This window comes from Tachypleus tridentatus, chromosome 10 (genome assembly GCF_004210375.1).
Source record: "Tachypleus tridentatus isolate NWPU-2018 chromosome 10, ASM421037v1, whole genome shotgun sequence".
NCBI lineage: Eukaryota > Metazoa > Arthropoda > Merostomata > Xiphosura > Limulidae > Tachypleus > Tachypleus tridentatus.
Window position 1 is genome coordinate 130,310,347 of NC_134834.1, and position 26,806 is coordinate 130,337,152.

General features: G+C 31.0%; 1 protein-coding gene across 5 annotated transcripts in view; it reads left to right on the forward strand.

The window, feature by feature from the left end:
• LOC143230307 (vesicle-trafficking protein SEC22a-like) overlaps nt 1-24,358 on the forward strand; it is a 30,566-nt gene extending 6,208 nt beyond the window's left edge. For 2 of the 5 annotated variants that reach the window (XM_076463584.1, XM_076463586.1), the window contains exons 3-8: nt 5,538-5,701; nt 7,701-7,871; nt 12,401-12,525; nt 12,903-12,971; nt 13,890-13,937; nt 19,092-24,358. In XM_076463584.1, the coding sequence (XP_076319699.1) occupies nt 5,538-5,701; nt 7,701-7,871; nt 12,401-12,525; nt 12,903-12,971; nt 13,890-13,937; nt 19,092-19,292 (778 nt within the window). In that variant the 3' untranslated portion in view covers nt 19,293-24,358. The other 3 variants (XM_076463585.1, XM_076463587.1, XM_076463589.1) reach the window with 2 other exon arrangements.
• Nucleotides 24,359-26,806: the final 2,448 nt, after the last annotated feature.

Genomic DNA, 26,806 nt, shown 5'->3' on the forward strand with positions numbered 1-26,806 from the left:
TTATTACATAATGTTTAAAATGTTTAATAAATTGTAAATTATTACCTTAATTTGGTGGTCTCTGCTGCAATGTAAATATTAAAAAAAAAAGTGTAAAGAAAAAATTTTGTTAATTCACAATGCATTTGAAAATTTGTATATAATATTTTGAAAAAGTACTTTTTAATGCCTAAAATATGAACTATTTTACCTGCTTATTAAGATTAAGTTGTATATAAACAAATAAGTAGTTTCTTTTGTTTTCACTGAAGAAACAAAGATCTTGTAATAAATCTAATCAGTGATATATGTTTGCACATGCATGTACTTGTGGGTGCATATGGTGACACTATTTGTACTCCAAATTTAAGGGGGTGATTGTGTAACTTTAAATGTTAATAACTTTGGGAATGTAGTTTAACAGTTGTATGGTTGTTGAACTATAGAAATGTTTTGCATATCTAAAAAAAAACAAAAAACATACAAGTACATTAAACGGCTATGTAGTGTAAAAGAAAGTATTTCAGATAGAGCAAGAAACATTAAAAAAATAAAAAATGAACGTTTAGAACTAAGAAACGAAATATAACATTAGTTTTGAATTATATTTTAAGTTGTAATAATTTTGAATACTTTTTCTTCAGGTTTTGTTTCTTAATATTTTAAAGCAGGAGTCATTAAAGTTACTTTGCAACAGTAGTACTAGAGATATCAAACAATACAGCTATTGTGTTCATTGGTTCACTATTTTACAGAGAAATTGTTTTTTTTTGTATTCTGAATGTATTGTTATCCCTATTTGTCTGTAGGATTGGTGGGAAGTTTTTTTGCTTCTTGCAAAGTAGTTTAAGTATTGAAGACCTATTTTAAGTGCTAACCTAGTCTGTATACACTGGAAGATTGTCTGAAAGTGATACTTACTCTAGTATTGGTTATGAGCACAAGGTTGGAAGACAAATTATGGAAGCAGTCAGAGTACAGTACCTCTTGAAGTTAAAGCATTCTGAAGGCATTTGTTTAAAGGTGTTAGGATTCAAGCAAAAGTGAAGAACATTGTAAAGGAGGAGAATAAGATATTGTACTTATTATAACTACATTCATTGATCTGAATTGTTTGTTGATTTACAGACTTGGGTGTGATTGATCATACCTCATCCAGTGAAAGTCACAAGTGCCAGTTGAACAACATTTGTTGTTGTTTAAGTACTCAGATGAACCTGGTTGTTATGAACATGCTAAATCATTCTTACAATGCAGATATACAAAGATATACAAAGCCTTGCTTGGGGAAACTTCATTAATAGCAAAACAACATTTTTGCAGAGACCAATTCAGGAGGATGAAAGTGCCCAATGGTCAAATACTCTCTCATTCTTTCCAAGGCAAAAAGAAAAAAATTACAGTGAAAAATTAACCACAAATATTTCATCATTTTCAGGGATTAGTTATCCTTGTATTTCTGTATGGAAAAGGGGTCTGAACTGTTTCTAATATAACATGGAATGTTGTTGTGAGTCATGGGTTTGACAAGCAACCAACTTAAGTTTTACATAAAGAATAAAGAATACCACCATTACATTGAAAGCATATAAATTAAATATTCATTCACAATACATATGCCACATGTACATTTAATACATGTAAATTGCTCATAACAGTTTGAGCAGTATTTCAGTGATTCCTCCAAGATACTTGTTAGGATTTCTGTGATGGTTAAGAACTGATCAGTTGCTTCATTTCTTAATTATTCTACAGATTTATTAAGGAATTTATTGCTAAACTAAGCAAAATGCCAATTTAACTTACACAAAGTTAATATAGTGGAGTTTCTATGTGGCACTTGTTGCAGAAATTCTGGGTGAAGTGGTGGACTCAAGTTGGGTTGCACCTCTGAGCTCTAGAAATGTTTGACCTTCACTCTTGCTACCAGTCTTTATAGCTACCAATCAAGAATAGTTTTCCATGTGGAACAATTAATATACTGCATGATTCTAACCTTGGCTAAACTATTTTGCATATGTCCTGGTGTGACAGCAGTGAAATTATGGACTTAATCCAGGGTTTGATTCCCTGTGATGAGCACAGCAGATAGCCAAATGTAACTTTGCTGTAAATCAAACAGTTTTGTGCAAAATACTGTGACATTTTACTAATTTTCATCTTTAATTTATCAGTATTGTGTTCTTTTAGCATGAACATCCACTTTCCAGGGCTTTAATTTCTTTTTGTGATTACATTACTACTTCACTTCTGCATTTTTCACAAATGTGATTTATGCAGTATCTCATCCAATCCTTAACAATTGTTTTTGCCTCCAGAGAAAAAATGCAGCTACCATTCTCAATTCAAAAACATCTACTTTCCAGTGATAATATGAACTGTGAATTTTTCTTCTTTAGTGTTTAATCTTTGAAACCTTTCCTTTAAAAAAGCATGTGTTATTGTGATATAAATTTCTTCATTACCTGATTTGGTTGACCACTATGCCTTTTAACATTGATACTGAGTCTTCATTGCCGAATTAGATAGCTAATGTATGTTATACATTATGGCATTATACTTTTCTATGGCACTCAGTTCATTATAATTATTCCTAACTGATTTTTACCAGAAAATTGAAAAGTAATTACAACACTTGCTATGAAGTTGTTTTAAGAATGTGTAAAATGTTGAAAATAGCAATGAAGATTTTTTTCTCTGTAAAATATTATGTGAGATTTAAACCCACCACAGGCCTTTAACCCTTTCGATATGGGCCCTGTATAATATACACGAGGTCATCTAATTGTTTGCACATGTTAAGTATTTGCACTATAACCTTTGACACAGCAGGTATATCTTCATAAAGTTTTGTAGACTTAATAAATGTTACAAGTGTTTTTATATACAGAAAATCAGATTTTTTAATGAAATATTTTTACTGAAGATTTGTTTGTGAAAATAGGCTGTTTTGTTACTAGTCAGAGTGCAAAGCGATTTCATGTTATGATTAAAAAACTGTTGACATGGATTTAGACCAGTATCTGTCATGAAAGGATTAAAGGAGTCATTTTAATCTGAATGAGTAAACGATGTTCCATTTTTCTCTCTACCTGTCAGCGAGCAGTGTTTAATACAGTGCTGGCCAAAATCATAAGGCCAATGAACATAAAGAAAAAATATGCATTTTGCATTGTTAGACTCAACCACTTTGAGTAGAGCTTTGAAAGATGAAAATAAGAAAAGGGAAAATAAAAAACTTTTTTAGCATTTAATAGGGAAAATGTGAACACTATGAAATTAGCCTAAATACTAGCAGGTCAAAAGTTTAAGACCATACTAAAACAAAGCGTCAATTGGTAAACACATAATGAATTTAGTCATTTGTGTTCAAGCATTAGCATTGTCAACATCTCCCACTGACATCTCCTGTGTTACATTGGGTAAAAACATGGCAAAGGCTAAAATGTTGACAGAGTTTGACCATGGCAGAATTGTTGAACTGCAAAAGCAAGGTCTCTCTCAACGTGCCATCGCTGGTGAGATTGGGCAGAGTAAAACTGCTGTTGCAAATTTCTTAAAAGATCCTGAGTGATACGTAATGAGGAGTTCAAGTAGTTGACCCAAGAAAATTTCACTGGCATTGAGCAGGAGGATTCGACGGGTTGTCCGGCAAGACACCAGCCAATCATTGAACCAGATTAAGGCCCTTATGGATGCAGAATGCAGCTCAAGAACAATAAGACAGCATCTACAAAGAGAAAGACTTTAAAAACTGTAAACGTCTTCAAAGGCCACGCCTCCTTCCACATCACGAAACAGCTCGGTTAAACTTTGCTGAGAAGCACCAAACATGGGACGTAGAAAAGTGGACGAAGTTTTTGTTCTCTGAGTAAAATTTAATCTTGGTGGTCCAGATGGCTACCAACGTTACTGGCATGATAAGGATATCTTACCAGAGACATTTTCTACACAACACAGTGGAGGAGGTTCCATCATGATCTGGGGTACTTTCTCCTTTCATAGAACAATGGAGCTTCAGGTTATACAGGGACGTCAAACAGCAGTTGGCTACATTGGCATGTTGGAGAGAGCATCCTTATTGACTGAAGGCCCTCGCTTGTGTGGAAATGACTGGATCTTTCAGCAGGACAACACTGCAATCTACAATGCCCACAGGACAAAGGACGTTTTCATGGCAAATAATGTGATTCTTTTGAACCATCCAGAGTGTTTGCCCAAACTGACCCCATTAGAAATATTTAGGGGTGAATGGCATGGAAGTCTATAGAAATGGACATCAATTTCAAACAGTGCGTGATCTTCATGAAGCCTACTTCACCACTTAGAATAACATTCCAGCCAGCCTTCTGCAAACTCTTATATCGACCATGCCAAAGCGAATGTTTGAAGTTATTCGCAATGACGGCCGTGCAACTCACTACTGAGACCTTTTGTTGGGCATTTCCTACCCTGTTTAGGACTTCTTTTTGGTATGATCTCAAGCTTTTGACCAGCTATTATTTAGGCTAATTTCATAGTGTTCACATTTTCCCTATTAAATGCTAAAAATTTTGTTTTTTATTTTCCCTTTTCTTATTTTCACCTTCCGGAGCTCTATTCAAATACGTGGTTGAGTCTAACAATGCAAAATGCATATTTTTTCTTTGTTCATTGGCCTTAGGATTTTGGCCAGCAGTGTGTGTGTGTATATATAAAAAACGGAAAAAAATCAGTGAAATTGTAAGTTATAAGATTTAAAATTTCTTAGTCTTCAACTTCTCAGATGGTGGTGGGGAGATACAAAAGTCCTGCTCAGACTCTATCCATTCATTTGGATGCTTCATTTTTGGATATTCTAAACCCAAATTTGTTTTTGGATTTTTATTGTATCTTTTTGAAGCAGGAGCATAAAACCTAAGATCATATATGAGGACTTGATCCATAAGATTTTTTATTTCAAAGTTGCGCCAAAATTTTGCAATTTTTATACAGTTGATTCATGATTTTTAGATATAAAATAAAGCATTGAAATATTTTTTTAAAACTTAGTGATTTAGTTTTATTTTTTTACAATAGTGGAAAAGATGTACAAACTTGGTTAGGATAATAATATGAAAACTGGAGTTTTGTTTTTCTCAAGAGCAAAAGATCATCTTAGATGGGAAAATATACATAAAAAATAAGCAATTTGTACTCTTGGGATTTTTTTATTTATTTATCTTGTTTAGTAAATTTTATAAATTTTTAAAGCTGTAGATTACAATTCAAAATGACAATTAGATTGGAAAGTTTGTAAATTACTGATTTAAATTTCTATTAATTTTTGATGCTATATGGTTTTGTTTTTTTTGATTTAGACAAAGTACATTTTAGTTGATACTTTTCTGAAAGATCTTTTAGCTTGTATATTACAAGCTATTATGGTTAAATATTCAGATTTTAAAAGGTTATTTTGCCAAACCTTTATAGTGTTGGATAATTCAACCCTAGCAATTAAAATTTAATTCTTAACATTTGATAGTTTTGGGATGTGGAACATTTTCCTATATTTTTAATAATTGTTTTTGAACTTCTAGCTTCATTACTTCCTTGAGTGTCTCATTTATGGCACTTTGTGATCCATCATACCCCCCAGTCCTTGCATTCAGTTTCTTAGATGAGATACAGAAAGAATTCATCACAATTTATGATGCTCGTCAAATAAGCAACTGTGTCCGTCCATACTCTTTCATAGAATTTGGTAAGGTATTTTTTCTTTACTTTTTAATTGCTTATTTTAATTTTCACTGATATGTAATAGCTTTTCATGTGGATATATTGTAAAATATAAACAATCATTTATATATTTACATAAGTTTGATTTGAGTTTCACAAATTTACTGGAATGCAAAAAATTGTAAGAATATCTTTGTTTAATCTGGGGAAAAGTTTCTTTTAAGCTCTCATTATGTTTGGTCAGATCAACACTTAAGAAAATTACCATAGTATAAAATATTTTTCATGAGAAGTCAGACAAAATATTTTGCCATTATTAAGTTGTGTAAGAATAATTTCATTGATATATCTCATAAAAAAAAAAAAAAAAGACAACACAAGACTAGACTACTTTGGGAAAGGTTATGTCAGTTAGTACTTGAGGATTTTCTGGATTATTACTAATTTACAAATGAAGTATCAGACCACCTTTTACTAAAGCTGCTTTCAGATTTTAAGCCACAAACAAGCATGAAAATTATGACTTTTAAACTTCTGTTTAAATAGTTATTTTTGCTGTAACATGTACATTATTATAGAGATGAGTGTGACAATTATCAAAAGAATGAGCCATTTTTGGTCCATATTCCAATTTTATAAGTAGCTGTAATATCCAAAATATACATATAAACAATAACATGCCTGTGTCAAAGGTAGAAGATTAACTATTTTAGAAAAAAAAAAGAGCAAATTTGTAAATGTACATCTATTTAGATAAGTATGCATAAGGATGTTGTTGTCTTATACCATTTTGTTTTTTTAAATAAAAAATTGTAATGCAGAAGACTTTGGCCAGGTATTATATACATTTTAACCCTGTTGCATTGGATTGCAGATCAAAGGCCATGTTATTTGTTGACTTGTATTCAAATTTTATTGAACTCCTATTTCACAAATATTTGTCAGTAAGTTTGGTATTAAATTGTAGATTATGATTCAAATTTTAGTATTATACACAAGTTAATTTCTTAGTTTAAAAGTAAATGTTAAAAGAACATTCCTAAATTTTGACTTTTGTGTCATGTGGTATGGTGGATGCAGCATTAGTTCATATTAGATGTTTGTGATGTCAAAATACTAAGTCTGTAGTTTTGTATGAATTGGGAACTCAAATTACCAATATTGACAAGTTAGAATATAGAATAAGAACCTCCTCCTCCTTTTTGCTGACATACAGTTACGTACTGAATTAATCACAGTGGCTTTGCCTTTTTCCACATGCTTCAGTATTTATTGTTCTATACTTTAAGAAAAAAAGTTTTATAACTTATTTCTAAATAGTAATAATGCATAATGTTTCATAATTGAAATGTGACTGTATATTACAAAATAATAGTCCACTAAAACACAGCCAAGACTGGGAAGACTAAAGGCCAGTTTTGTATTACTTGGTATTGTGACCTGAGAGCATGTGCACTGTCATTGCAAGCTACGTGATGTTAGGTAGGCGTAACTGAAAGGTCAGTATAATAAAAAAAAAATAATGCATTATGAGACTTAAGCTATTTATACTAAACATTTATATTTTTCTTGTCATAATTTGTAGTCATTCTAGAATAAAGAAAAGATTTTATGATGATTAACACATTAGTCAAATTGACACACTCTCCCCCCATAGTTGGGGTAGAGAAAATAACAGTTAAAATATAGACTTGCAAGAAACAAACATTTGAAATGTATTTAGGAAGTTTGACGGATTACGTAAATAACATCATTTGGAATTTGTTTGAGGAAGAGTAGTTTTTTTAATCAAAACATGAAAATCACTTCATACTCAGACTAGTAATTGTAGACTCCATTTTCCCAAATAAATTTAAGATTTTTGTTAACCTGAAGATGACCTATAAAGGTCGATTTATTATTCTGTATTTTATTTTAACTAAAGTTTTAATACCATACCAGCCATCTTGAGAATACATTTTTACTTCAAGTGGGTTTCTTGTCATCACAAAAGTGTGATATTATTTTTTGTCTATTCTTTCCAGATAGCTATATTCAAAAAACAAGACAGCGTTACAACAACCCAAGATCTTTAACAACAAGATTAAATCTTTCAAATTTAAGTACAGAAATCCAACTTCGACCACCTCAGCAGATTGAGTTGTGTGACATCACTTCAAATCATCAAAGGGTTACCCCACTTTCTCCATCTAGTGGTAAGTTTAAGTAATTCATGTGTTAAATTTGTTGTATTTTGAAGTCCAAGTAAAAAGTCTAGCCAGTATTCAAAGTTTAGATATTGAAAAAAAAAACTTCTCTAAAGTGTAGTATGTATCTTAAATTTATTGAAGCAACATAATATGCAAGTGGAGCATTGTCTTTTACCTTGTGCGAGAGAATTTTTAGGCAAAGAAGGCTGTGCTTCATTGGAAAATTGTTGTATTGCATCTGCCTTGGACGATTTTTGGATAATGTTTAAAGCTGCTGACACAGGTCTTTGTCGCTTAACCTGATGTCAACCTGTGCCAGCACCTCCAAATATTATCCAACAAAACTTCATAGGTAGCTGCAATTCATACAAGTATCTATTCTCCAAGTTTGTTGATGACCAATGTGGATGTAGTGAATGCTTACCTGCATGGTCTAATATCTTGCCAATCAGTTACATCATTTTCAATTCATTCATCACAGGGTAGTTTATCAATTTCATACCTTTTGGGCTTGCTTTGGCTCTATTTCTTTTGTTGTATGTTCAAGCCATTTTCCTGACATTTATATACTGAAAGGTTGCATTTCTATCATCACATGGATGACTAGGCTCTGTTAGCTCATTTTGAACAGGATTCTACCCTTTACTCATCTGATGCTTCTCTTGTTTGGACTAGTTAATCAAATTTGAGAAATCATTCTTTGTACCTGCCCGATATCTTGTCTATTTGTTTTGTTTATTCAACCTTCTCCTCTTCAACTTTGTTTGATTGAGCTTTCAGTTCTCCACATCCTAACTGCTTTTTCTCTTGTGAAATGTAAGATTCTTTCACTTTTGCCGATGTGGTCTTCTCTGGAAGCTCTTGTCCCTTTGGGTTGAGCACATATGTAGTTCTTCAGTGGACCCTGCATGGCTAATAGAATTTTCTGTGGGATCCATTGGAGGCTCCTATTTTTCTGCCTCCTTCCTATGTAGATGGTCTGTGTTGGTGGTTGGACAAGGCTCATGTGTTGGAGGTATTATGCTCCCCTCCCTCATTCAGATTTACCTGTCTTCAAGGATGCTTTTTTTCAGGGCTGCAGTGTGAGAGTTGATGAGCAGAAAGCTTCATGTCGATAGTCTTGCAAGACTAAAATCTTGCATATCAACATCCTGTAGCTTCTGACTGTATATTGTGCTCTGGATCATTTGCATATTTTGCTAGGAATTGCTTAGTCAGGATCCTTTTTTGACATTTCTGCAGTGGTGGTTTATTTCAATCATTAAGATGGCATTCATTCTCATGCTATTTGTGGTCAAAACCTGGATCTTTTTGGGGCCCACATTTTAATATTTATATCATTGCATATCATGTTCTTGGTGCATTAAGTCTTGTGAATCAGCTTTCCTGTCCAAGCAAAGTTTATCAGACAGAGTTGATCTTCGTGGTTCCCAGTGGGTATGCATTCAGTGAGGGTACTCCTCATCGGGACACATTTGTTACATCTCTCATTACCAAATTTGACTGTTTTAGTCTACAGATTTTCATCCCTTTGCTGTGACTGTTGATGCTTTCAGTCAAGACTCTCTCTTCATCTCTGGGTTTGGTTCTCCTTTGTGGACTTGGCAGATTAGCCTGATGTAGCTTTGCTTTAAGAAACAAACACACACACAGACACACACACACACACAGACACACACACACACAAAATATGTATGTATTCTTCATTACAGAATTACCTTGATCATCCATACTACTCTGTGTTAAATCCGTCTGGTTGCTCCTTACTGGCTGACACACCTGTGGTTTCAGCAGCTGCTCCAGCTTTAGTCTGTTCCTCCATTACTTGCTCCTCTTAATCGTACACCTCATTCTACTGTCATTTGATATTATTATCTGAATGTGGTTTTTCACTGCTTCTGTTTAAACTCCTATTCTTGTGCTCACATTTGCACTTATCCCATAAGACTATTTTCTTTTCCTCTTAGTCTGTGGATGTCATAGGTGGGATTTACTTATCAACATTTCATGTACTTTATATCATTCTGTGCATATTCTCCATTTATCTAGATCAAACTTTCCTCCTCAAAACTCCATCAACTCAGGAGGGTAATTCTTCTTTCTCAATTTCATTTCCTTTCTTTTCCCATTTTAACTTTAATCAGATCTATATAGGCTACTATATCCTGTCTGTGTTCTTTGTTGTTATGTTACCCACATGGTTCCCTTCTGTGGTTCCCATTCCTTGGCAGACATCCTCTGTTTGTGACATCTTTCCTCCCATCCTAACCAATTGAGTTTTGCTTTTAATTCAAATGACTTGTTCTTCCTTATCATACTTTATTCAAGTTATCTCATTAGATCAAGCACCTTACCTTCATCCTGGTGTTTTATTACTGTCACTCCTTGGAGGAAATTTTTCATTTGTTTATGTGAACTACTCCACTTACATTCATATCTCACAATATACTTTGGATTGCTTTATCTTCATTTTTGGGCTGTTGTCTTCTGCCTGTAGCCATTCTTTATTCAGTGAGGCTAGCTGGGTAAGGTATTATACCTATATCTCTTCTTCCTTCAGAGGTCTTCCTTTTTTACACTGTATGCATCCCACTCTGTGGCAAGTGATGCCTGACCAAGTATACGTAAAAATAGTCAGATCTGCACAGTAAGGCCATAATGACTTAACAGTTTGTCCTTGAAGTGTATTTGCTTCATTTATATGCCTAGACTGTACTCTCCTAAGAACTTCACGAATGAAGCAGAAGGGGATATCTGCTGTTCCCTGCCATGCCTTTGAATAAATCAGTTGTGGTCTGTTTTTTTAGACTTTTGCTTTAATGGTTGCTCATTGCACTGTCTCAGGTATTGTTGTTTTTATGGACTTCCCAATGTAATTTCTCTTCCCCCTCCCTTCTTCAGGTGATGTATGGGAGTCCTTATTTTCCAGTTCCAAGCCACTGGGTTGATAGACTATGGAGGCATGCTCTTGAATGTGATAATTATTAAATATTTGGATAATAGTAAAACCAATCAGATGAGAGTAAGGTGGTGGTGTTCTGCTGGTGTAGATATGTTCTCCACTGTGTATAATTGGAATGAGCAGTGAAAATTGTAGTTCCAATCTTTGATTGGGATCCCTCATCCTACCCTCATGTGAATATCAGATTCCACTAGCTGAACCAATCAACACAAGTCCTCACATGTTTATTTTAGTTGTCTTTGGTTCCTCACTCTTATATTCGTTCCTCCATCCATTTTTTGTATCATAATGGAGTTACTTGGAGATTAGTACAGTTCTTCCTCTTACTCTATCTTTTGATTATTTTATTATACTGAGGATGGTCTCTGTCAGTTTTAAGTGAGATGGTTTGCATTAAAGAGACATCTTCATGATGCCAAAGTACTGAATTCCAGGTTGGTTGCTCAATTTCTTACATTGCTATCATGTGTCCCATTCATAAATCAGAGCAAGGGAAGATTACCTTTCATCTAGTAAACGTGAGGTAAAGATGGTATTATCCTCTTTCCTACACCAATCAGATTGCTGGATTTTGGATCTTTAATAGACTTAATAGCAGAGGTGAATTAGCAAAAGAAAAAAAACTCTGCTTGCCTACTACATTTTTCAAGATTTTTTTAAAAGCAATATAGAGGGAGTCTGGAACCTCCTTCTAAATACACCACTGTTAGTCATTTTACTGTAAAATTGTGTAATAATATTACACATTTTTTAAATTTTTTAACTAACAATTAAATTTATTTAGCAATTCATTGAAGTGTAACGTGACAATAGCTTTTCTTCAAAAGTTAAAGTATAGTCTTTATGCTACCAGTTTCATTCTCCAAAGCATATAAAAGATTTTTTTTTTATAAGTGATGTTGGCAAAGTGTAGTAGTGGTAAAAATATGGTATTCCAGATTCATTGTTACAGTTTGTGAACATGCAAGTCATTAGAATAAACCGTTATTGTAACATTTTCCTCTAGTCATCAACAGGATTAAGTAGTTATAGTATCATCCCTTTGATAGTTTAATGCATATGTCTATTTGATTTTGCTCTTCAAGTGATACACAGGGTACAAAAATTGAAGTTAAATATAAATCTAATGCTAAAGTGTAAGTTTACACTTCAGAAACAACTTTTAACTATGCAAAACAAAATAATAATTTATTTATATTATTTAGGTTTTTATTTCAGATGTTTGTTTGCCAGTATAAAATGTGAGAAAACATTACCATAAAATGCTTCTAGAAATGAAAAGAAAAATTAAATTTGTGACTATAGAGATAGCATAAATATTTTAAATTAAATTACACAGAATTTGTGACATATATTTAAATAAAATAACTAAATATATTCCTGGACCAAATGACATATTATATTATATGTAACACATTTGTAAAGCTATTCATGCATCTTAAGCTTTTGTATAAAATATTCCAATGTTTTTGTCCCTGTTAAATTTTGTTCTAATTTTGATAATGCAAGACACGTTGACCCAAGCTGTACCTTAATTTACCTTTATTTTATCTTTCCTGCTTCCCTTTAATAGTAGGTGGTGTACCTCCACTTCCAAGTCTGCCATTATATGGGATTATATCACTTGTTTTATCTGTAGTGTGTGTCTTGTTTAATCTTTACCGTGGTGTGATGGCATTAAGTGAATCAAGCATCGAGGTTTGTTAGATATCTTTTTATGTTATTGTGAAATTTGTTATTGTAATTTCTTGACTCTATAATTTCATTATGGAACTAGTTATTAAGCATATTTTAGTACTTTATGAATATTCTGAGAACCTGTGAATGTAATCTGTTTTTAAACTAGTTATTTGGTTCAAATGATTACAAATTTAGTGTGCTTTTTTTTTTTTTTTAGTGTTAAATTTTAGATTAGTTCTTGTAATTTTATTGGTTTTTACTTAGAAATAACTGCATACTATTGGAATATTTGTTTTTCAATAACCCACAGAGAAGTCTTTTTCAATAATTATATAATTTTTACAATAAAATAACTTCCTATATAAATACAGCAACAGTTTTTTTCTTATGTTTAGGAAATAGATGGAACAAATCCAAGTTATGGTTTTGCTTTCCTATTAGAAGCATGCATAGGTGCTAGCCAGGTGAGTGAAAAAAACATTCAATATTTTTACAACACTGTAGTTATGAAATTGTTATGACAAGTGATGAAACAGATATTGTCATCTTTATTTCTTTGTGAATATTTACGAAAATACATTACAACCTGAATTCTTCATAGCAGTTAAATTTCTTCTATTATTTCATGATGTAAGAAGTAAGTTACAGCCTTAACTCTATGTTGTAATTAGAATTTAACTCTTAAGTATTGTATATTGTAGTTCTGTTAGGACTGCTCAGGAAAACTGTAAAGGGTATACTTTAACTTTGCTATCAGTATACAAGAAAAAACAAGCTTAATGAATATTGAAACTTTGAAATATAATGTACAAACAGATTTGTGTTCTGAAAAACATTTTGAATTCAATGCAGCAACATTCAACATATTTCACTTTTTATATGGTTAATACTACTTGTCACCAGTTATTATTATTATTAATGTTCATTCCTTTTTTACAAGTTTTGTAACTGGATTGTCATGTGTTAGTTTTCTGAAAAAAAAAATTAACTGTGAAAATACTGCTTAGCAGTGAAGACTGATAGCAGAGTTATATGAAACTTGTTCACTTCCTATTTTTTGCAGTAAACATATTTTACATCCATGTATTATTTCAGGGACATATGATAGAATATGGTCTTTTTTGTTACTTTTAGGGATATAGCTGGATATTGGGTAGTTTAATATTTGGTTTTGAATTGATGGCTTTAGCTACCTTATGCAGACATTTATGGCTCTTAATTCAAATAATCTTAAACAGTTGCTTTGAAAATATTCCATTTTCATGAATTTAAATTATCTTTTGTCCAGTATTAGTGTTTAACTTGGATTATTTGACAATTTATCATTAAGACCATCTTTGAAGAGTATCCTGTTTTTGTTTTCAAAAACATTACTTGTATAGTTAACTTCATGCATGACTAGTCAAGCAGTGGGCAACAATGATCACTTGGTAAGTAGTATTATTAAGTTAAGTTTTGGTTGGATGTTCTTTTTGAATGATTGTATTGGTAACTTATTTTTAAGGAGCAAAAATATGCTTAAAATGATTTGACTTGTTACATCTTTAAAATTATAAATTGAAACATTTTTTTTTTTTTAACAAGTATTAACTGTTTCTGCATGGGCATCCTTTCCTGAGCATATCATGATATTTCAGTGATTTTAAAGTCAAAATTTAATTAAACTAGTTTTTGTTTATTTTATATCGTGTTGTAGCCAATAATCAATATTTTAATAGCATATGTGTTCTAAGTTGTTAATTTTATTGAACAGTGTTAAAAAAAAATCCAGAATTTCTTCCAGTATGAGATGTTATTTTTTTTCTATAGGAATCCCATCTTCTGTAATTTATCCTCTACCCCTCCAATAAGTACAGAATTTAATGTAAATTACTCACTACCAAATTTTCATTGTTCAGACAAGGCATAATTTGTATAATCAATCTTGTTTGAAATGCAGCTATCATGTAAAAAAAAAAAAAGACTTTTCAGAATTTGTTAATATTTCTTTCACATTTAATACTGTTTTGTTATTAAATTATAGGGAAGTATTGTATCCCATTGGAAGATTGTGCAAGTATCTTACAATGTCTGTATAACTGATAGAAAGCCAAGGTTTTCATTTGTCAAGAACCACATTATATAATATTGTTTTTTGAATAGAGAATTGTCAATCTTTCTTTTAGTAGGAGCTTGGTTTAATGAAATAGCTTGGATGAATTTGTAATGGCAATTGACACATGGTTAGAAAGAGAGGAAAAGTATGATACTTATGGGACATTGTTTTTTGTATGTTAATATTCTGTTTTTTGGTGCATTATTTAATTAAATAAAAAAATTAGTGCACCATTACTGTCAGTATTAAGAAAGAAAAAAGGCAGGATGGTGATCTCAACAGTTACGGTAAAAAAAAATTCTTGTTTTTCATGTATATTCCTTATTTCTTATCACAAAAATACCTAAAAGTAAAAATAAATTTATTTCAGTTACTTAAAGTTAGGTTAGATAAAATAATCATAGAGCATTTTTATAAGAATTTAAGTCTCGGCTACGGTGAAATTACATTCACAAATTTCACAATAACATACATAAAAATATGTGGCAAACCTCTGCTCTTAGGATAAACAAATGTAGTTTCATGATAGAATTTGAAGTCAATAAAAAAAATAATTTAGATTATTTTTGGTGGTTACAAAGTTGGTAATTGACCAACATTGTATAGTTTCAGGGTAAAGAAAATAACAGGTAAGATAATGGTTTACTGAAAATAAATGTTTGAAATGTATATAGGAAACTGACTTTAGGGGTTATGCAAATGAAATTTGAGATTTTGGGGATGAAAAACAGTATTTTTAAACATAACATGAAAATTACTTTGCCATCAGACTAGTAATGAAACAGACTCCATATTCAAACAAATCTTTAAAGAAAATAGTTCATTAAGAGATCTGATTTTTAGTGTACGAGAGACGTGTATCCTAAAAGCTTACTGAATTTTGTGAAGATATACATACTGTATGAAAAGTTACACTACGAATAATTAAGAAGTGCAGTTGTGTATATGGATCAGCATTTTATACCTTGTCTGTTGTGAAAAGTTAGAATATTGTGTAATCATGTTTCCAATGTGTATAGTAGAAATCATGCATCACATTTTATCATGCACTTCAAAGCAGTAATACTATATCTGTGCTTCATTTGAAAATTCACTTGACTTTAGTTTTGCTGGAAAATTTGGCATATGTTTATTTTTAAACTAATTGTACCATTTTCCAAAAGGAATGTATATAGTTCTGGGCTTCTGTACTAGTTTGTTTACAAAATGTCTTTTTTTTTTTTTTTGTCAAATATTTATTCCTCTTTTCTTTTCTTTTTTTTTCACTGCTGCATTAGAAGTTCTGAAGGAGTCTATATCTTTCATATTATATACAATCTTGTGTAATACTTTTTCACAATCAGAGTAGTTATCTTTATTCCAAATCTATCTTTCTGATGGGACATATTCTTTGAAATCCAGGCATCCCTTTAAGAACGCCAGAGATTCATCAATTAGCAGGTTTTGAAAAGGGTTGAACACTTCAGAAAATTTGTTCTTTAGATAAGTTAATACCGAATTTATGCATTTTGGTATATGGCAAATGCCATGAGGGTTGTGTGAAGAAAAGGTGGAGGGCTGAAGTTGATAAACTTTGCTACTATTCTTATCTGTGGCTAAAGATTGTGCAAGTATTTATTCAGTATCATACTCTAAATCACTTTCTACTTGTTTTCCTAGCATGTACATATCAGAAAAATCATTGACACTGTCTTTGATGCCCCAAAGAACATTGTTTAATTGCTGGGGATAGCCAAGTGTGTTTTCTTGGGGATGCAAACTTGTACTTTCTGCCATCATGGTGCATGGATAACTGACAGACTGGAAGATTTTTTATTCCATTGATAATTACAGCTGCTGGTGACATACGGTATCTATATCTACATGCACGCCCACACACACATACATGGATGATATACCATCCCATTCAGATCTAGTGAGAAGAAGGTATACCATAATGTTATGAGTATGGTATCAAGACGGGATGCAAAAAGTAAGAGGAGTGACGAATACTTGTCTTTGGCAATATATATACATTGCTTTCTATCTAGACTGTGTTAGATGGTTAGATTAAGTACTGATTATTTTTCTCTGGCTTTTCTAATTCATATTCCATAAGACAGTCATGAAAACTTTTCGAATGGGATTATCAAAGCATAGTGTATTTCCTTTTATCAAGATTTTGTGTTATTTATTCTAAGAATATTCATAGAGTTAGAAAGCCATAAAATATAATAACTAGCTAAAAGTTAGTTTAAACAAAATACATTTTTAGAAATTGTTCATGAACTTGGGTAAAGGCAGTTTGCCGATTAAAAACAATGTTTTTACTTTCATTATTAAGTCCCGTGAAAAAAGTGTAAATACAGCCACAGCTTAAATTATGAAAATAAGAAATGATTCACATTAGTATGAAATAAATAATGTGGTTATTGATTTGGGCATGTGACATTCATCAGTACGTTTTTTGGCATGTTTGTTTGAATTTATTTTATTTCTGAATTTTCTTCATAAAGTATGACAGTATGTAATATACAAAGCTGTGCATACTGCTCCTAGCACTATAGTTTGCTAGAAGAGGCTAGTGGAATGATGCTACATTTGAAAATTCTAAGCAGTTGCAAATAGCATTGTTCCAATGTTAAAAGAAACTATAAATTATAGTCATTTGTATATTGTAAATAATTATATTGTATAAAGTTTATATATTTTTGTATGTGTATAATATATATATTAATTTGGATGTAATTAGTTTTTCCTATGCTGCTTGACATATTCAGCTAATTCAAATTGAGTAATGGCTTGCTGGTTATCTATTATATAATACTACATAATATATAAAAAATGTTCTTTGTATTTGCCTATAATACTGTTATATTTACTATTTGTATCTTTGGTTAAATTTGATGTTAATTTAGAATGTTTAGTAAGGTAGCATATACCATTTAATACCCAGAAAGGTATCAAGATTGTACTTTTCACAATTTTCAGTATGTGGTCTACCTTTTTTAACTATACAAAGACCCTTAAAGTCACAATTTTGCATCTAAATTTTAAACATGTTTTTCTCAAAGTTGGACAATTGATATTCTCATAGTAGTTTTTAACTTATAACCTCAGACCTGTTGACACCATAAACTTCACACGTGGATAAATATGCATTATTACTTTATCTATAATTTGTACAGAGATAAAGCTCATAGGAGGTTTGGTTTTTATTTAAATAACCATTAATGAGTCATTGGAGCATATTGTGGCATACTCATTAATGCAATAATTTGTCTCTGAATTAAATTTTAGTGTTTCTTAGTTCGAACTAAATCTTCACATTTCTTCTAAATCTGGACCAATTTAAGGAGCATTGCTGTTTGTAAGGGTTATCAGGAATATAATATGCTTATTTTTATAGTATACACTTTAGCCACAGTGGTAATGTTACACATCATGTGCCAGAATGTCATTGTACCCGTTTCAATATATTTTTATACAAAAGCATGTTATGAACATTTTTTTTCTAATAAAATTTCAAGATGTAGATAACACTATGTAAAGTGTAAAAACTACTTTAATATTATGTAAAAAACTAGTTTAGAAATACAGTCCATTAAATGGTTTATTGAATTCCTGAGGTGGACAGTTCTAGCAGAAACGTTTTTTGGTTAAGATACTTCAGTTGATAATTCAAGGTATTCATATGAATAGAGTAGTTTAGATTTCATGTCAAATAATTAGTTAAGAAAATTTTCAGATATGTAATAGTATTGTATAATTTTTGATGCAATCATGCAGTTGTGTCAGCATTGAACTTGTTCTCTACAGCAACCAGATATCATTTTGTCATTTCTACTTATTTTTTGTTCATCATTCTGTCAGAGCAGCATCCATGAATATGGATAGGGTTTTTGGAAAAGTCTGTTATTGTAGCAATAAAAAATACCATTTACCATTTGTCATTCTTATGTTATTGACTGACAAAAACAAATTATCAGAAAATGTCAGTATCAAAAACAGCATTTACAATAGTGCAGCTATATTTACAAAATATGTAGCAATAACAGAGCTGCTATATTTTTCTTGCTGTACCAATAGCAGTGCTCAATTGTTTTGGTTCTGTACATTCCAAAGTTGGTATTTTGACATCTATCATTACATCTTGAATATAACATTAATAAGTTTCTAGCTAAGTTTTAAATTTTTCTGAGGTTTTCATCTGTTGCAAGAAATACTGAATTAGTGATATTTGTGTATTAAGTTGGATGTTTGTTATTGACATCAGGTATGTGTATTTACTAAGATTATTTTTTTCTTAGTTTTATTATGTTTAATCTGTACCTTATTGAACCAGGTACGTAATTGACAATATTTCTAAGTTGTCAAGAGTGAATTCTTGTATATTTAGGACAAAAATAATTTGTTAGTCATGTATTTCAATGATTGAAAGTAATGCTTGGATAAGATTTTGTAGAACTATTACTATTTGATTTTTGTTTTTTATAATTTACTTCTTTAGGTGTACTTGCTTCTTTGGAACAGGAAGAAAAGACTGGAACTTGCTGGCATTCTGTTTTTATTTGTTATCTTGTGTAATGTGTATGTTAAAGATGTAAGAGATCTATGGCAAAAACTTTTTCTTGTTAGTGTTGCTTCATTTATTACCTTTGTGACATCTGTACATCAACCTCAGACCAAATTACCAAACTACAATGTGTGACAAAAGATCTGCTAAGTTTGAAAACTGATCATAAGTTTGTATAATTACCAATATATATATTTTTAGTGTAATTTATATTCTGTATTTTTTATAAAATTATTAATGCTTAAAATAGAAAACTGTGTTTAGAAGCTTGCCTGAACAGTTTTTGAAATTTATGTACACAACTTCACAACTACATGCAGAAGTTTTCTGTGATTAAAACACAAGACTTTTAAAGAACAATATTAAGTGACTTATTATTTACAATAATTTCGTGTTTTAGTATATTGAGTTTCTGAATTGATATGCAAAATTGATCAGATACTTTTATCTCTATTGCATTTGTTTAAATTGCCCTAGTTTGCATTTCTCATTTTTCTTATTTGAAGTGACAAGATTGAAGCTTTTAGGTCTGATAACAATAAAATGTTTATCCTGCATGTTCTTTTGTTTCTATTCAGACGTGTTTAAATATAGAATTTTCAAGCCTCTCAAAAATGATCTGAAGTCAAGTGTGATTTTGTTACTGTTGTTAAACCTTAAAAATTTCAATAGTTTGCCAACTTGTAATAAATGTTTGACTGTTCCATCATATTTTAGATATTTAACAAAGATATTATTAGTATTCATAATGTAAAGAACTTGAAAGCTAACAGAATATTACTAATTTATTGCTTATTTTCTGTTATATCTTACATGTACATTAACGTAAATTAGATCATAGTATTTGTAATAGATATATGTAAGACATTAAAAAGAGGATGTGGGTTGCATATGTATATTTATTTGAGTTATGCTATGATTTTTTTCTAAGAGGGAGCTAAAGAAAAGTATGATGACTTATACTTATTTTTTTCTTTTTTTTGCATTTTTCGTACATTAATAACATCTTAGCTTTTAATTGTATAGAAAATGTATTTCTTATAGCATTTTAATAAATGAGTTGGCTTGTTCAGAGAATGTATCAGGTAACATGACATCATTTTAAAATATTGCATATGCAATGGACAGTTGAAAATACAGTGAAAATACTGGACTTTGAAATTGTTGTATCCAACTTTTTTCACAACATTGACTTAATCTGTAGTTTATATTGTTTGTTTGTTGCAGTAGTAAAGGACATGATTTACAATAATTTGTGTCATACATTATTGTAAATAGAATCTTAACATTTTTATATATGTAAAAAAAGAAATAGCTTGGATTTGGTTTGATAATTATAATTCTTGTGTTTATATGTGTGGGAGATTCTGTATCATTTATTTTTGAGCTGGAAGGAACTATCGTATGCAAGTTAAGGAAACTGTGGGTTTCCATTGCATAAAATAATGAATTGGGAAACATGATACTTTCTTTGTGTGTATGTCTAAATATATGTGTATCACTTATGAGAATTTTTCCCCCATTAAAAGGATATTTTAATATATCAATATAGGGCAGGTGATATATTTGAGTTTTAAATTTGGAATTATGTGAACCACAATACGTATTTTTGAGAGACTACTATCGTACAAATATAAGCTTTTGTATTGAATTCCTATTTTCAATATTAATTTTTACCTTCCTCTATTACGTATGAAGCTTGTGTAAATGATGTTTTGCTGTAGATAGCTTATTTGATAATTGTATAGCAAATCTTACTTCCAAGTGCAACTGATAGTATGACTCATTGTATTTTTTTCTTTTTTCACTTAAGTATATAAAAGGTCATTCAAATCTGCTAGTGAAAAGATCATACATAACAACCAACTGTATAACCCCTTCCCCCAAAACAGACTTTAATATCACATACCTCTGACAAGAAGTATTCTGCTACATAACTGTGCATCATTGATATTGTTTTAGAACAACTTGCACCATCATTAGCCTGTTTTGCTCTCTTAATAAAGTTATTTAATTTTCTTATCATTCTGAGATGGTGCTTGTTCTGCCATGGAAACTTTGTTTTTATTCTATCTGCATGGCTTTGCAGTTAAGTATTCTCAGCCTTGTTTTTGTTTTTTACTTCAGTTTGGGCATGACATATTTGTTGAAGCAATTGGAGTGTATAACTCTTGCATTCCTAATATACTGCATGATCTATTTGCATATTGAGGATAACATCATAAGTACTTGAGTTTCCACATTCCTTTTATCTATAGTTAAGTAATTCTTAGTACTGAAACTCATCTCCACATGAGCATTTCCATGAGAATCAAAACTGTCTCTACAGTTTTCTAAAAGAATCTCAAAAACATCTTCATGACTTTCCATACATTAGAAAAGGTGTTATCTTTTGTTAGAAATCCTGCAAGAAAGGTACCCTTCAAATTTGGAGCTGCAATGCACATTTAGTGCATAAACATTGCTATAATGGAAGAAGTAAAAATACCATCTTTGGTGTTGAATGTGTAAGTACTTCAACAGCAGTTTTTTTGTGTTTTCTTGTATGGCAGTGCTTAGGGGGCTTAGCCATTTTGATACTTTGAAGAATTTCCAGAACTCTGTTTGCTACTGATTATTATTTTTTTTATACCATCTTACTACATCAAACTTCCTTTCCAGAAGAGAGGCAACTCTGGTACCATAAAATTTTCAAACTTGATAAAAAACACTATTCGGAATACCATTTGATCAGATTTAAAACCATTGGAATGTTATGGAGTTGGTTCATAGTTTATCTTTAATTAAACACTTGCAAGAGAGCTTTGAAATGACATTTTGGTGTATGTGGGTTTACCTTCATTAAACAAATGCAGGTGTTGTTAAACAATGTTGCAGATGTAGTACTCCTAGTAAATCACAAACGCCAGTGGTTTTATTATACTTTTTCAGTAATTATCAGTGTTGGCTACTTGGATAGTAATATCTGTAAATATTGAATATTCTCAGTTTCAGTATTTTATTAAGAAACCTAATTTCTTCTTTCGTTATTACCAACGTCTTTGCTGCTAGGTTCAGTATCTTGTCAAAACCACTTAAATCTCAATTTAAATGAGTGTAAAAGGTAAAATAAGAAAAAAAAGCATGCTTTGAAGTTATATTAACAGAATATTTCTTCGAACAAAACATGAATTTTTACTAACAGCTGTAAAGGGTTCTACTAAACTTCTATGCATAAATTAAAAAGTAAATAGAATTAAAAACATTTTTTACTTATTTTTTTTGAAGTAGATTTTTTAGTTATGATTAAATTTTTTGAGAACTCATTCACTGATACTCAAATGAAACTTTATACTTAAACATTAAAACTGTTTGATATACTATGATGTTAAAATAGCTTTTGTTATGAATGATTCATATATGTCCCTAAATGAAGATGTTTTTACTTTTATAAATTACAAGTGTGTGAAAAAACCATTGTTTTTAATATTAATTAAGTAAACTTAAACATGCTTGTGCTGTTTGCAAAACTACATTGGAAGATAAAAGATGGAATGATACAGTAGTGAAAGGGAACATATGCCATTCATTTATTTAGCACAAGGAAGTAGTTCTTACTTTGTATCTCGTCATTGCTTATGTTTTCTAGCTGCAAGATCTACATAAGAATAAGACTATCCAGGTATCTTTAACTGCACATAAAATTTGTTTTGGAATGTGATATTTCCACCTTCATTACTACAGTGCATGTGCTTTTATATTTGAAATAAAATTAAATATTGAGTCTAGAACCATATTTATAACAGTGCTTAAGAGCCTTTTTTTTTTTTTTTCCAGAATTTAACATATGTTAAATATTTTTATTGTTCATTATTTTGAGTATGGTACATTTCAAGTACTTTGTTTTTACTAATACGAGATAATTGATATATAATGAGTTAATTCTCCAAAGTACAGAAATGTGTAGAAAAGTACATTTTCAGCTTAAAAAGGATAAATGTTATTTTATATACACTTTCTACTTATTATTTAACTATTTTAATGAGTGATCAGTGTACACATTTGAGTATGTATGCTTTGATTAAAATTGATTTAAACTTGACTTGGTTGTTATTATTAATAAGGGTTCAAATTGTTCTAGAATGTTGTCTTTTGAATACTAATATAAAATACTAGTCTGCTTTTTTTCTGACTGGGTTTCTCTCTCTGTTCAATCTATTCACTGTTGTTAGCCAGTAGTTCTTCTATTATTGGTGGCCTTGGTCTCTTGTATTATGTTAACATCTAACAAAAATCACCATACAAGAAAAGAACTACCTAACATGCAGAGAAAAATTATCTGCAGCTTAAATTTAAATAAGAGTAATTTTTTCCAACAAGTAGAAAAAAAGTAAATAAATGCTTTTTTCCATGTTTTAAGCTTGTACATCTAATAGACAACCTTTCAGTTTTTCTATTTCTGCAAATATGAAATTTAAATGAAATGTGTATAAACAAAGGTTAAATAAATCATTAATACTCTGCATGTCTGTAAGTTTAACTAAAAAAAAAATTAAAATGGCCAAGACAATGTCTTGAAATGTAAGATCTTAATTTGTGATTTTAAAGTTTTAAAAATCTGAACTGTGTGAAGTGTCATTAGTCATAGATTTTACTAACTTTGAACTGAATAGTTGATTTAAATCTGTTTTAAACTTAAGTTTATTTTACATACTGTAAGACTGCTGGCTCAATGTAAATTCTTTCCAGAGTTACTATGTTGGATAAGAAAAGGCAGTCTGTGCACAAATTTGTGAAAATGAATAAAATTTGTAAATTTTAGTACACAGATATTTCTTTTAATTATGGTTAATGCATCAGAAATTCACAGATTGATGTTATTGTCTCTGACATGGTAATTGTATCTGTCTTGTATGTCTTTTTTTTATTATAATGATTTTATGTACAATTTTAGTATGTAAAACCTGAGCTTGTGATTACTGCAATATATCTTAAATTTTGGAAAAATGGGTTGTTTACACAAAAAGCTTAAGTTAAACATTGAATTTAGTTCTTATCAGTAAAGTTGCATAGCAAAAGTTCTTGCATTCTTATTTTGAAATATGTAACAAAGCACACTTATGTGCTTCTATGAAAGTATTTGCAATAACATGTATTAATCTCAGATTATGTAGAGAAATCACAAAATATCAAATAAATTTTCTAAGTATTTTTTAAGCTTTTATGTTTTCATCTCAGTTTTTACTTAACAATAAGTTAAAACATTTGTACTAAAAGAAATATAACTACATCAATCCTACTTGTGATTATGAACTACTTATGCACTGAGCTTTCAGTTGAATTATTTTGAAGTAATGAACACTAACTGAAAGAAAACTAATTATTAGAAATATACAAAAATGGAATTTTAATGGCATATTTTTCAATACAAAAACTTTTAGGAGTTAAACCAAGTGACAAAAATATCAATACAAAATAAGGTTTTTTTGTGTTCTTTCTGAAAGATCTCTTGCAACAGTCATGCACATAAACTACTGATGTGAATTATTGTAAATTGCACTAGTTTGTCTTGTTTTAGAAAAAAAAATCTGGCATTACCACTATGTAAGAAATCTATTGGCTAAATTGTAACATGCACACATAAGAAAGAATAACAACTGGATATACTTATGAGTACGATGTGTGATGGGGGGTTAGGTTATAGGGTCTTTCACGATTAAGCTGTACAAATTTTTTGAAGTAATGCAAGGTACCTATGCACACTTAGTTGTAAAACCTTAATTTATTCAGTAAGAGTGAAAAAACTCTTAAAGATAAATGCAAGTCAAGTGCTACAATTACAGAATAGGTAATATTCAATAACTATATCATTATTAAGGGGAACTGTTCACTTTTTATTTAAATACAAGAAAAAATGTCTTATCAAATATTTAATACATTGTATGAATGTTTTTGTGTAGTGTTATCAATGTACACTAGAGCTGTACTCTGAATTATCAAGTTTCAAAATATCTTGAATGTTAAATTGTTAGAGTAAGTTCAGAGAACAGCAGTTAATGTGCTGGTCCTTAAACGTTTCATGGAAAAACAGTTTCCCATATTCAAGATACATGTTATTTTCTATTAAATTTTTTTTTTTGAGTCAGGAATTCCTATAACTTAAAATATTTTTGGAAATGTCACCTGAATGTTTTTGTTTTACCTACAAGAAGTTATCCAATAAAACACTGTTTAAAAGTATTCAAGAAAAAAAATTCTCTATTAAATATTAATTTCAACTAATAATGTTCTTTTAGCACAGTATAGTATGTGTTATTTAAATTTTTCAAATTTGTTGACCACCATTACTGCCGAAAACTCTGTTCCCGTCTGACATAACTCATTGTTCTGGATGTAAATATAAATTTTGTTTTATGGGTCAAGTCCAATCCTTTTTGTCAAGTACAGACTTGGTATCTATGTAATCTGTATAGGATCTATAAAAAACAAACCACCACAGCTTTTACATGCTCTTAATTAGCAAGGAAACGAAACTTGACTAAGTTTGATCAGCTTTCAGATATGTAACTGATTTTTATCTACATTTTTCATACTGTATTACACTTAGAAATAATCAAGGCCAATGCACACCCCAACAAACAAAACATGCACTTCTGGAATTCTTCATATAATAACACTTCATGCACATTCCAAACCACCTTACAGAAATATGAGTAGAGAAATAATTTCCTCAACACCATGGTATGTGTAGTTGTTAACTGAATTTACTTCAACAATGAAATTATATCAAATTCGTTTTAAAGAGGTCCCCATGATTAAATTTTCAAAGAATTCACTATATACGAGGGCTGTTCAAAAAATATGCAGACTGTTTGAATTGCGCGGCTCCACTTGGTTCCAGGGGAATCCGCTTGATGTCGCTACGTTCGCACAGATCAGCTGATTACGACGCCATTTCCCGATTGCAGATATCTTTATTTGTGTATTAACTACGCAGTTTTAAGTGAAGTGCGATTTTTTTGTTTGGCGGATTTCAGAATGAATGACCTGAAGGAGCAACGACTTGCTGTGAAATTTTGTGTTAAACTTGGAAAATCTGCGACTAAAACTTTTGCTATACTTAACACGGCTTACGGTGACATTGCTATGAAGCGTACGGCATGTTTCAAGTGGCATGAACGTTTTAAGGATGGTCGACAGTCCATTGAAGGTGATAAGCGTCCTGGACGTCCTTCCACGTCAACTGACGACCCACATGTCGACAAAATCAACACCCTGGTGCGGCGAAATCGACGTCTGACTGTCAGGGAGCTTGCTGAAGAGTGTGGGATATCAGTTGGATCTTGTTGCGAGATTTTGACCGAAAAATTGAAAATGCACCGCGTTGCTGCAAAATTCAGCCCTCAGAACTCGTGCGTTTTTGGCCAAACACTCGATCACTGTTCTTCCCCACCCCCCCTACTCACCTGACCTTGCTTCTTGCGATTTTTCCTTGTTCCCCAAACTCAAAAGACCCTTGAAAGGAAGAAGATTTGAGATGATTCCCGAGATTAAGGCAAATGCGAGGAAGGAGCTGGAGGACATTACAAAAGAAGCGTGCCAGGACTGTTTCAACAAGTGGAAACACCGTTGGGATAAGTGTGTGCGTTGGGGAGGAGAGTACTTTGAAG